A 12587-nucleotide genomic window follows, 5' to 3' on the forward strand; every position below is an offset into this window, starting at 1 on the left:
GTCATGAAGGGCAACTGTTGTGCAATGCAATACACATTATAATACCAGAATGGAAGAAGGAATTGTGTGCTGGTTGGCAGAATGATACAGTGGCCCAAAGCTTGATAACTGAGTTGATGGTAAAAGGAGTTAATGATCAGGGTTACACATTGATTGATGGGGAGCTGAAGAAGGAAAGCAGGTGGTATGTAGGGTCTAGCAACCAGCTGAGGCATAGAATTATTGAGAACAACCACAACAGCTCAGAAGGCGGCCATTCAGGAATCACGGTAACTGTTAAACGAATCCAGGAGTATTTTTATTGGCCAAACTTAACTGCTGATGTGCAAAGCTTTGTACGCTCTTGTGATGTTTGTCAACGATGTAAGTCCGAACACAATGCACCACCAGGACTGTTACAACCCTTGCCCATACCAAATAATGCTTGGGAGACAATTTCCCTCAACTTTATTGAGGGGCTGCCTAAATCAAATGGTAAGGAAGTGGTGCTAGTCATAGTGGACAAACTTACAAAATATAGTCATTTTGTGGGACTCAGCCATCCATATACGGCTATATCTGTAGCTCAATCTGTGTTGGATACTGTTGTGAAGCTCCATGGTCCACCCCAGTCCATTATCTCAGATAGAGACGCAATATTCATCAGCTCTTTTTGGAAAGAATTATTTAAAGCTATAGGAACTCAGATTAAACTAAGCACTGCTTACCATCCTCAAACGGACGGGCAGACAGAGAGAGTTAATCAATGCTTAGAAATGTACTTACGATGCTTTGCAAACCAGCAACCAACTAGGTGGAGTCAATGGTTACCAATGGCCGAATTCTGGTACAACACTTGTGATCATACAGCCATTGGGATGTCACCTTTTGAAGCCATGTACAACCAACCCCCCCCCCCCTTCAGTGCATTTTCAGTGTCCCGGCATCACCAACCCAGGGGTAAAGAAGCTTATACGGGATAGGTCCCAAATACAACAACTGTTGAAAGAAAACTTGTTGCTCAGGAGAGAATGACCTTGTACGCCAACAAACACAGAACAGACATGCAGTTTACAGTGGGGGATGAAGTTTTCTTGAAGTTACAGCCGTATAGGCAGTCCTCAGTGATCATGAGAAGGAATCAAAAATTGTCTGCAAATTTTTTCGGACCTTATAAAGTGCTCAAACGAATTGGTAGTGTAGCATACCAGATTGAATTACCAACAGGGGCGAAAATTCACAACGTGTTTCACGTCTCACAGTTGAAGAAAATGATTGGTAAGGGAAAGGTACCACAAACTGAGCTGCCAGGAATCAATGATGTGGGGGTGTTGCAAGTTGAGCCAGTATCTGTGCTTGAGAGAAGGCTGGTTAAGAGAGGTAATAGTCCAACAACTATGGTGCTAATTCAGTGGGCTAACGGTACTAAAGAGGAAGCAACATGGGAGTTCTGGGAAGATATCCACAAGAAATTTCCTAAGTTTGATCCTTGGGGTCAAGGATCAGCTTAAGGAAGGGCATTTGTCATGATATGATAATTAGTTGTGATCCAGCTAATTAACTATGTTTAAGAGGGTGTTAGTGATTTGCTCTAAACAGTGTCATTGAGGCTAGTATCAGGTTGTCCTAGTTGGGCTATAATCCTTATTGGTCCATTACTTTTATACCGTTATTAGCTGTCCCATATATATATAGATGTCCTTGTATGAGAGGGATATGAATGAAATGAGAATTGTCTTCTTTATACCTTTTTCTTCCTTATTGTCTTTTCCTTGCAAATTTTATGTAGTTTAGTTTTTAATTCCAGATCTATATATTTTATATTGTTCAAGTTGTGACACAGCAGGCATAAACATTTTACTAAGTTTCAAATAGAAAAACTATTAATTTATTTTGTCTACAGAATGATACAATTTGTAAATTTGACAATAACATATTATATAGCTACTTCATTAATTACAATTTCCAACACATTTTACGCCAAGGAGAACATTTCAACCTGCAAAAACGAAAAAGAATGTTCAATTTATATGACAAGAAAGAATGGAACACTAGCCACATAATTACAATACGTTTATGGTTTTACCTATATTGGAAAAATCAGAACCGATGATCTTCTCTGATATATTGGACATCATAGGCTTCTAGACATGAAATTGATCAATTATATGTTGAATAACATCTGCACCTTCTGAATGCATGTTCTCATTTTTTACCTGTCATAAAACAAACATAAGTAACATAAATAACAAATGCACGAGTCTTTCTGCCGGTGGCTGACACACAGCATCAAAATTTTACAGATACGTATATATGATGAAGTAACATTTCATAGAGAGTAGCATATGCCAAATTAACAATGTAATCACTGTCTACTTTCTCACCGACATAAGCTCCATTTAATCCCAGACATACTTTATACAAGAAGTGGATACAGTACAAGTAGATGCTAGACACAGTAAAAGATCAAATAGTGCTATCAACAATTAGAAAAAGTATTAAGTATACTCTTCATTGAGATATACTCCAGTCTCTATAAGAGGGCATAGTAGAAGACTAAACTAGTCTAGCGGAACTAGAAAAAGTACTCACTAAAACCTATCAATTACTTCCTTCCCAAACCAATAAAGACATGGACCGTACTAACTCCCTTCCACAACCTTATCTGAATTTCATGTTTTTAGTCTGCTTAGAAAAGCTCCCGACTGACTAGCACCCAGAAAAAGGCAAAGAAGCTACCTGAATAACACTGTGAGCAGCAAAGCGCAGTAGGCTACTACTGTGAAAGCTGACGTCCACTTTTTCCCATGACACACGGGACAGGCCAGTCACCAGTTCCTCTGCTTAGTCAATTTAGTAAGAGAATATGGCATCAAATATTATATAAAAGAGGAAGATATATAGACCAGTGTTAACTTAATAGATAATAAGCTATTCCGTGCAATACAGAATATAGCAGATGCAAGTAACTCGCACCTTGCAACAGCATGTGTTGAGCTAAAAAACCAATGCAGGCAACTATTAGTAAACACATTTAAAGGGAAATGTAGCAAAGCCAACAGAGGAAATTGAGTCTAATAAAAAAATATATATATGTGGCAAAAAAAATTGGCTTGTTGCAGCTGTGACTACAAATTTTGGATTTTGAAGAATGGAGGTGGCTGGCAAAATAGATCCGGCCTAGACAGGGTATCGACATAAAAAACAATTAACTATAACATCCACTTATCTAACTTGTAAAGGAAAAGAAAAGAGAAGTACTTGTATGGCGATGTTTGATTGCAGGGTAATATCTTAATGAAGAATTAAATGTGTATTCAAAAACAAAAACACAAGAATTGTCCGTGAAGATATGTTCATTGCTCTCTTAATTGTATTTGATTTTGTGTAAGGAGGTAAAGGTGCCGGTGTTCTTGAATGCTCGCATGTTGAATACAAAATAGATCTAGCGGTCAAAGTTTACAGTTACAAACCTTCTACATTGTCTAAGCTGTCAACCTCTGCCGCTATTGGCTCAGCATCACATGCCTTACACAGCTCTTCATACACGATGTGAGGATACTTTTCATTCACAGAGTCCTCCCACTTCACAAAAAAAAAGTCTTATAAACACAACAGAAAATGGAGTATGAGCATCAATGAAGAAGCCAAGGAAAATACCTTGGGTAGTTCAACTGCACGCCTAATTGATGATGTTCTCCAGCCAACAATATCTGATTGTAATAGTCAACGAAAAATGATAATATAGTATGATATCAAGAAACGTACACTATTAGTACAGTTGAATTAAATCATAAGGATACGATCATAACCAACATTTGAATATGCTACACGACGTTTGAATGAACGTAGTCCAGACCTGCATTTATTAATTAGTCCCTAAATGCGACATAAGAACATCTCAAGGATTCACTGCAATAACGAAGTGACTTATATAACAAAATATGTAGTCAACATACATAAAAAAATAACCCTCATGATCTTCAACCATACGCTTAAGCAGTGGTGGCTTTCCATCACTGTCATCATCAGTAAGAAATAAATGGCGTCCAGTTCTTTTAAAAATCCAATGAATGACCCCAGCAGCAACTTTCTCAAGAGCAGTTAGACCAAACAAAAACGGGACCTGCCAAATTATTAAATACAAATAGGTGGAATGGTTTAAACAACCAACAGATTCCACAATGTCAATAACATAGCAAAGTAGAAATTATATGCCTATAAAAGTTCAGGAATCCTCCGTCGCGACTAAAGAAGTGAAGGCAGGAGTAGTGGAGAGACATAGGAAAGTACTGCATGCAAGAATCACAATTCACTTCTATTATGAACAGATTGGCTTATTCAAACTCGGAACTCTCAGTATGCTAAGTGATATTATTATTAAGATCAATTTATAACTTACAACTCAAGATTAAAGTGTAAAATTCAAAATATTAAAGTACAACTTGAAGCATTTAACAACAGAATAGTTCAGAATTCAATATATAGATCATATAACTGGTTAAACCAATAGTGAGCTGTACAGAATAAATAATGCAAAGGGTTAGCTTTATCATTGTAGTTCTCAACTTGTAAGTATATGATGCAACGATAAATAACCAATTTATTTTATCGACAGACAAAATTTCGATAATGCAAAATATTCAGTTTCTCGGTCCTGACAAACAAGCAAAACTCCTACCTGCTTGTTACCTCTCGAACCAAGATGAGGCGTTGCAACAGTAATAAAGTTAACTGGCTCTAAACCGCCTATTGTCCCCTTTGACACCTCGCCAGCATCAACTAACAAATCCCTTTCATTTTCAGTTTTACCAGGCCTGTATAATTTCCCAATAGCATATCTTGCCACTAATCCACCCACAGAATGAGCAACAAATGAAATCTTATGAAGATTTTGCTTTTGCTTGATGAGTTCAAGAACCTGGAAAATAGTTATAGTAGAAAGTTGAAGTATAATATATTAATAGGTCTTTCATAACTGACTTTCTTTTAGCCACAAATATAAGAAAAACAAACCTCCTCCGCCAATCTCTCACCCATTACATCCACGCCATCTAGCGTCAGCTTATCCATGTTCTTTTCGCTTCCTAAGTGGAAAATTATCAAATATGTGGTACATTAAGCAACAATCCAACCTAACTTATATGGTAAATGCAATCTGCAATTGCTAAAGCAGACGAATACAGCTGAACTATTTATAGCACGTAGAGGCGAAGAAGGAAGGGAAATGACCAACATTATGGGGCTCCAACAAGGTACTATAATGCCAGAAATTACGTATCAAAGCGTCCATGGTATAAAACCCTTTTCCGATATGGAGATACATTTCACGTTTACGGTCTTATAGAAATCAACCTGTAACGCGGGATTAGAATTGGCACAACTTGTTATAGTATCGTAATCGATTCGTCAAACAGGTACAAACGTCATCATCAACAATCATAGAATGTGATGATACAACATCTAGATTTAACCCTAATAAAAATCGCGTTGATAATGACACTTACAAGGAAATATTCCATCCTAAATTATACCAATGCAATTAGACGAAGATTTCAGTCTTCAGAAAAAGAAAGAAAAAGCAGAGGCATAGAATGCAGTATACTCTAAAAGAATTTTAAAACTTAATTTGGAAAAAACAAGTAACTGAAAAACAGGCTAAAGCATCACATGAGGCCCTTAGGGAAAGAGAAAATATAATTTTTTAAACAGAATCAAGACAAGAATTTCGGTAAGCATATAAAGTATGTTCCTTACGATGAACAAATACTTTGTCAGGGAGCTTTCTAACAAACTGTTCAGCAGCAAATTTCCAGTTTGCAGTACTGCAAAAATAGTAAATTAAAATCGTCAGAAAGTTCTAAAAAACAGAGTCTCGACAAAACTCAGACCATACATGAGCAATTCAATTATAAATCTAAAATGCAACACCTGCTTATATAAACATCATTTCTGTTAACAAAAGTGGAACATAATAATATTCCTTTCAAATAATTAATCGATCCTATCTATAGGTATAAATAAAAATATCAACAGCAACAATAATACACAATTTCCAATAGTTAAAGATTCATTTCCTGAGATAAAAAAAATTTTGATCAAGAAAGAGTATCAAAGCATTAAAAATGAAGATACACATGACAGAATTGCAGTTCATATCTCATCATAATATCTCTACAAAATTCACATACCATGATACTACAAGTGTAAAGAGTTACTACAAAACTACATATAAAATTACCCAACAAACTAAACTACTGCAAATTATCCAAACCAATCAACCCTAATTATCTGAATTACAATTCTGCATAGCTCAACTTTCAAGAATTACACAACCAAAGCAAATATAACCCTATAATCTCTTGCACAGAACATAAACGAAACATAAGTTATACACATACACATAAAAATTGTAAATAAATGCAAGAAAAATAAAAACAGACCTTCCAAGAATTCCATGAACCATAACAACAAGATGATCAGCAGATGAAACATCAGATTCTTTACAAGAAAATACATCTTCTCCATTAATCGATTCCGATGAACAAACCCCAGTATCCATTTCCTCCGATTTGTTGCAGATCACTTCTGTTGCATTACAATAATAAAAATAATATCAAGAAATATATGTAACAAAATATTTAATTATCGGTGGGCCAAAACGTGAATAAATTTAGAAGCAATGAAGTTTGTTTATTTGTCTAGAAAGTAGAAAAAAACAGTGAGAAATTTGAAGAGATGTAACCGTGGAGGATATTAGTTATGTCTTCCGTAGGATATTGATGAGTGTAAGATAGACACAACATGTGCGTATGTTTGTATGCGTTTGTCCTTTTACCGACTTCATTTTTCTAGTAACCGACCGACCAGTCGAACTGAGACATTTTTACTTGAAGTTGACTTTCCGAGTTTTTTTTTTTTTTTTGAAATAAACGCACTTGCTTAAACTAATACTCCTCCGAAATCAAATTACAACGAATGAACTCTGTAACAGTATGAAACCACTCCATATGACCAGACATAGAAAATGCAGCTCGAGCTAGGTTATGAGCTACATTATTCGCAGATCGATGTTCAAACACAACTAATACATTCTCAAAATGTTGAAGTAAACTCACACAATCATCTATAATACTATGAAAATTTGATCTTCCCGTGTTATTATAGACGGCGTCCACCACCAACTTAGCATCCAACTCGAATATACATTTCGTATTTCTCCAAGTTAGCAACCATGATAAAGCTTCCCGAAGAGCAACAGCTTCTGCTTCGCGGCTTTGCGTGTAACCCCTGCAGTTCGCGATTCTAGCACCCAAAAACCCACCCCTTTCGTCTCGAGCTACACATGCTACGCCAATGTTTACTACAGACCCCTGACTAGCAGCATCAACATTTATTTTTATCCACCCCTCCGGCGGTTTAACCCATTTCTTACTTGCTGTTCGCAGCTGTCTTTTATCTCCATTTTCACGCTCATACGCAGTTTTCCAATCACGCATCAGGTGCAAACCCATAGACCGAGTTCCAAACATTGACATATTGTTTCGATTCCACACCCATTCATTACGTCGAATCCACAAACTCCAACTAATAATCCCTATCATCAAACACTGCTCTCTATTGCCCCGCTGGAATGCTTGCTTGATCACTTGCAACCCCGTCATGTCCTCTCCTACGCTTACCAGGTCCTGCAATCCCACCGAACTCCATACTTCCTGAGCAAAACAACACGAGAACAGAGTATGCACTGCAGTCTCCATATGCAAATGACACCATGAACATGTTGGCGAAATATTTACTCCCTTCTTTAACAATTCAGTAGCGGTAGGTAGTACATCCCGGCATACCCTCCATAAAAAATTAACTATCTTCCCCGGTAAGTTTAAGCCCCACAGCTTCTTCCAAAATCCTTTATCCTGGCTCTCCCTCTCCCCCCTCAAATGCCTATAGCAGCTTTTGACCGAGAATTCCCCTTTTTTATCTAGCAACCAATACCAAGAGTCCTTAATACCTCTGCTAGGAACATGAATCTGTTGTATCAGCTGTCTATCCCGCTCATTGCATATATCGTTTAGCACCTCTACATCCCACCTCTTCTGACCCTCCATCATCAGGCCATCCACCGTTGCATCATGAAGTCCAGTATAAGCAGTACTCGTAAGAAAACCATTCTCTAAGCATGGTAACCATGGACTTGTCCACAAATTAGTATCCTTCCCATCTCCTATCTTCCGTCTGCAACCTCGCTTAATGACCTCCTGGGATTCCATAATACTTCTCCACATAAAACTAGGATTTGAACCCAATTTAGCATTTAAAAAATCTGATTTTGCATAGTATCTAGCCTTCATTATTTCCGCCACCAATGGATTAGTGTTATTTACTAGTCGCCACGCTTGCTTGGCTAACATAGCCACATTAAATTCTCGTAACTTTCTGAAGCCTAACCCACCCACCTCCTTTACTTCACACAAACGATCCCAGCACATCCACCGAATACCTCCATGCTCCCCTCGACCTCCCCACCAATACTGATTCATCTTTTTTTCGATTCTGTCACAGACATCTTGCGGAATTAACATCAAGTTCATCCAAAACGTAGGAATAGTCTGCGTCGCTGATTTCAACAACGTTACTTTACCTGCTTTAGAAACATTCCCCATCCCCCATGTTTGTAACTTGGAAGCCACCTTTTCTACAAGAAACTCAAATTCAGCTTTTTTATTTTGCCCAACCTTCATAGGTAACCCCAAATACTTGCCTGGAGTCTCATTTTGTTGCACTTGCAGCTGATTCTGAACCTCTTGCCGATCCTCAGCACTTGTGTTGGCTGAAAACGTAATACTCGATTTATTATAATTAATCACCTGTCCCGATATTCGAGCATACCTCTGTAAAATTCCCTTTAGAGTACTCGCCTCACCCTTAGCTGCCTTAAAAAACATATAACAATCATCCGCAAATAATAAATGTGATATACTTGGTGCTCCTCTCGCAATTCGACAACCATGTATCAGTCCGGCCTCCTCGTTTCTTCTAATTATAGCACTTAGCCCTTCCGCACACATGATATAAAGATAAGGCGAAATCGGATCTCCTTGACGGAGTCCTCTTCCCGGAACAACGCACCCAAATTCATCCCCATTATGCAAGAAACTATATGCCACCGAGCTAATAAATTGCATGATCCTCTCAATCCATACACTATTAAACCCGAATTTTACCATCATATTACGCACAAAGCTCCACTCAAGCCTGTCATAGGCCTTCGAGATGTCTAATTTAAGCCCTGCAACACCAGTTCTACCTTGCCTCTTCCGCTGCATATAATGGTTAATCTCGAATGCTATCAACGCATTGTCCGTTAACAACCTTCCCTCAATGAATGCACTCTGTCTGTCCGATATAATGGATTCCAAAATCTTTTTAAGCCTATTGGCCATGATCTTAGACAAAATACGAACCAAAACGTTGCATAACGAAATAGGTCGGAGATCCCCCATTGTCTTTGGTTTCTTCACCTTCGGGATAAGGCATACACAAGCATTATTCACACCTGCAGGCAACTCCCCTGTTTGCAAAAAAGTACGACAAAAATCCAACAACTCCACGTGCACAATATCCCAATAAACCTGATAAAACGCAGGATTAAATCCATCAGGACCACTCGCCTTGTCTGGGTGCATAGAGAATACCGCCGTTTTCACTTCCTCTACTGAAATCTCCCTCATTAACTCCTCGTTCTCATAAGTAGACACCTGTTTCACTACTTCATGTTCCGACAATCTACCATCAACACATGAAGCCTGGAACAAATCGACAAAATAACTCTCTATAATATTCCTAATCCCTTCTGGCGTGTCCTGCCAATTACCATCTCCATCTTTCAACCGATCAATTCTATTATTTTTTCTCCGATTGGATGCATACCTATGAAAAAATTTTGTATTCTTATCCCCTTCCCGCAACCAATGTTGTTTAGCCCTTTGCTTCCAGTACACCTCCTGTCTATCTAACAATTTCAAGTATTCATCTCTCACTTCATTATACCTATTTATTCCCTGTGTATCTCTTCGTGAGCGTAGCTTCTTCAGCATATTTCAACAATGGCCCAGCTTTCGTTTAAACTCCTTGGTAATACCTCCCCCCCATTCTTGCAATTTTTCACCACAACTCTTAATTTTATGCACAATATCCCTAGTTTCACCTGCTTCCCAACCATGCTTCACAATGTTCCTGCATTCTTTCTCCCTTACCCAGATATTTTCGAATCTAAATTTTTTCTCCTTAGGCATATACACACGCCTGTTCAGTTGAAGATATAATGGAAGGTGATCTGAAGTTGCTACCTCAATAACCTCGACTTCTGCCTCTGGAAATAGCTCCCTCCACTTCTGGTTAGCCACCCCCCTATCCAGTCGTTCTTGAATCCAAAAATTACTCCCCCTCGATCTCTCCCATGTAAATTTCTCACCAACAAAACCAAGGTCTTTCAGCTGGCATGTCTCCAAAGTTTCTGTAAATCCTGTTAACAAATAGGATGGCTGCTTGTTCCCTCCCCTTTTTTCATCCTCGTACATCATGTCATTAAAATCCCCGATTACGCACCACGGCAAGTTTGATCTTTCCCGTAAGTTCAATAACATTCCCCACGATTCTCTCCGTCTTTGTCTTTCAGGGCAGCCATAGAATCCCGTATATCTCCACCTTCCCACACCCTCATTCTCTACCTCGAAGTCAATATAATTCCTTGTTGCTTCAATCACCGTACACCCTCCTTCGTTCTTCCATAATAGTGCCAATCCTCCACTACGCCCCTGCACCTCAATTGAAATAAATCCTGCAAAGTTAAGAGTTTTACACACCTCTGCAACTTTCTTTTCACGAGCCAACGTCTCAGATAGGAATATTATACTGGGCCTCTTCTGTTGGGTAATATGTTTAAGGAATTGAATGGTCCGTGGCTTACCCAGCCCACGGCAATTCCAAGCAAGTAAACTCATTGTCCTAGGCGGGCCTGGCTTTCCAGTCCCGCCTCTGGTCCGTTTTTTGGCCCATCAGTTAAGCCCATGTTCACTTCTGAATTACCCCCCAAAATTTCCTCCGTTATTTTCTGTATATCTACTCTTTTACGTTTTGTATCTGTCACCATAATCTCACGTTCAAATATTTTAGTTCCCGCCTCATACGTTTCCATTCTGTTTGGATGTTGTGAGTTATCCATGATTATCATATCCCCCAAATTATGCCCCTTAACTGCTATGGTTGGGTCACCCCCTACAATCTCGCTAACCACCCCATCAGTTTCCATAAAATTCACAAGATTTCCTCCACCACCGTGCATGGTTGTTGCTCCTGTTGTCCGATCAGCCACCACCTTATTATATCCACTATTTGGTCCATTTCTCAACCACTTTGACCCCAGATTCTGTTTCTGTGCATTTTTATTTGGAGCTCGCAACCACACCCCGTACGCTCGTTCGATTGTTTTCGTGGGATTAGCATAGACAATTTCACAGTCTCTGTCTGAATGTCCAATTCTTCCACACACAAAGCAGAATGTTCCCAGCCTTTCGTACTTGAAGTTGACCCAAGTAGACGTACCATTCTCTCTTCGAACTTTCAATCTACGCTTCAATGGCTTGTCAATGTCTAATGACACTCGGACTCTTACATATTATCTCCACATTCCACTCGTATTCGCTGCATCCATCTTAACAAATGTACCCACTTGATCTGCTATTGCCTGCAATACCTTTTCTGTTACCATTCCCGTAGGCATGTCGTGCACTTGCACCCAGATCTCCATTTTATTCAATGGCACTACCATAGCATCCTCCATAGGTTCAAGTTTATGAAATATCAATGGGCTCTGTTCAAAACTCCATGGTCCTCCCTCAATAACTTTTTCCATATCCATGACATGATAAAAGACAAATGTATAACGATGATTGCCTATATCATGTATTTCAATCCCTCTCTGAGGCCTCCACAATGCGGCTAATACATTCTGCATTGCTAAGAAATTTATTGATTTCTCCGTGAGAAATTTCCCAACCAATATGAATGTTTGTTCTTCTCGATTCGCCTCTGTCTCTGTCATCAAAACCCCATCATCCCCCTCGTCCTCCAATGCCAACCTTGCATACATTTCTTCAAGATTTTCCGGAGAAGACGCCATCGTAAAGTGATGATTGCTTGTGAAAAGAAATACTATAAAACTACTGATAATAACTTGTCACGAAAACAAGACTTAAAAACTTGTCACAAGAACAAGACGAAGAATACTGACTTTCCGAGTTTAAATATTTTTTTACTTTGCAATAGTATTTTTTACCGTGCAAATTATGCATCCGGATAATTTCATAATTTCGAATAAATGCACTTTGCTCGTACTAATTTTTGAAAAATTACCAAAAATATTACTAATTTCTATGAGTATTTTTTATGCTTTTAATATTTTAAAAAATATTTGCACAAATATGATATAATCAAAATCAATCAGATATGCAACTTATTTTGTTGGTAGCATAAAATTGTAATCAACCCAACCAGCTTATTCTGTAACTTGATATTCATAATGTATTTTTTCTGCAACTTGATATTCA

At 38.4% G+C, this 12587-nt stretch overlaps 2 protein-coding genes across 2 annotated transcripts; both read right to left on the reverse strand.

The window, feature by feature from the left end:
* Positions 1-1828: 1828 nt before the first annotated feature.
* LOC141708681 (lipid droplet phospholipase 1-like) lies at positions 1829-6784 on the reverse strand. The gene is made up of 12 exons (XM_074512423.1): positions 6725-6784; positions 6423-6567; positions 5737-5804; positions 4996-5066; positions 4661-4900; positions 3939-4105; positions 3783-3838; positions 3640-3692; positions 3453-3564; positions 2719-2819; positions 2066-2195; positions 1829-1978 (listed from the first exon to the last, which is right to left on the reverse strand). The coding sequence occupies exons 2-11, from the start codon at positions 6539-6541 to the stop codon at positions 2124-2126; spliced, it is 1059 nt and encodes a 352-aa protein (XP_074368524.1). The 5' UTR covers positions 6542-6567; positions 6725-6784; the 3' UTR covers positions 1829-1978; positions 2066-2123.
* Positions 6785-10079: 3295 nt separating this feature from the next.
* LOC141703002 (uncharacterized) lies at positions 10080-10982 on the reverse strand. The gene has a single exon (XM_074506627.1). The coding sequence runs from the start codon at positions 10980-10982 to the stop codon at positions 10080-10082; it is 903 nt and encodes a 300-aa protein (XP_074362728.1).
* Positions 10983-12587: the final 1605 nt, after the last annotated feature.

Source organism: Apium graveolens, chromosome 2 (genome assembly GCF_009905375.1).
Source record: "Apium graveolens cultivar Ventura chromosome 2, ASM990537v1, whole genome shotgun sequence".
Lineage (NCBI taxonomy): Eukaryota > Viridiplantae > Streptophyta > Magnoliopsida > Apiales > Apiaceae > Apium > Apium graveolens.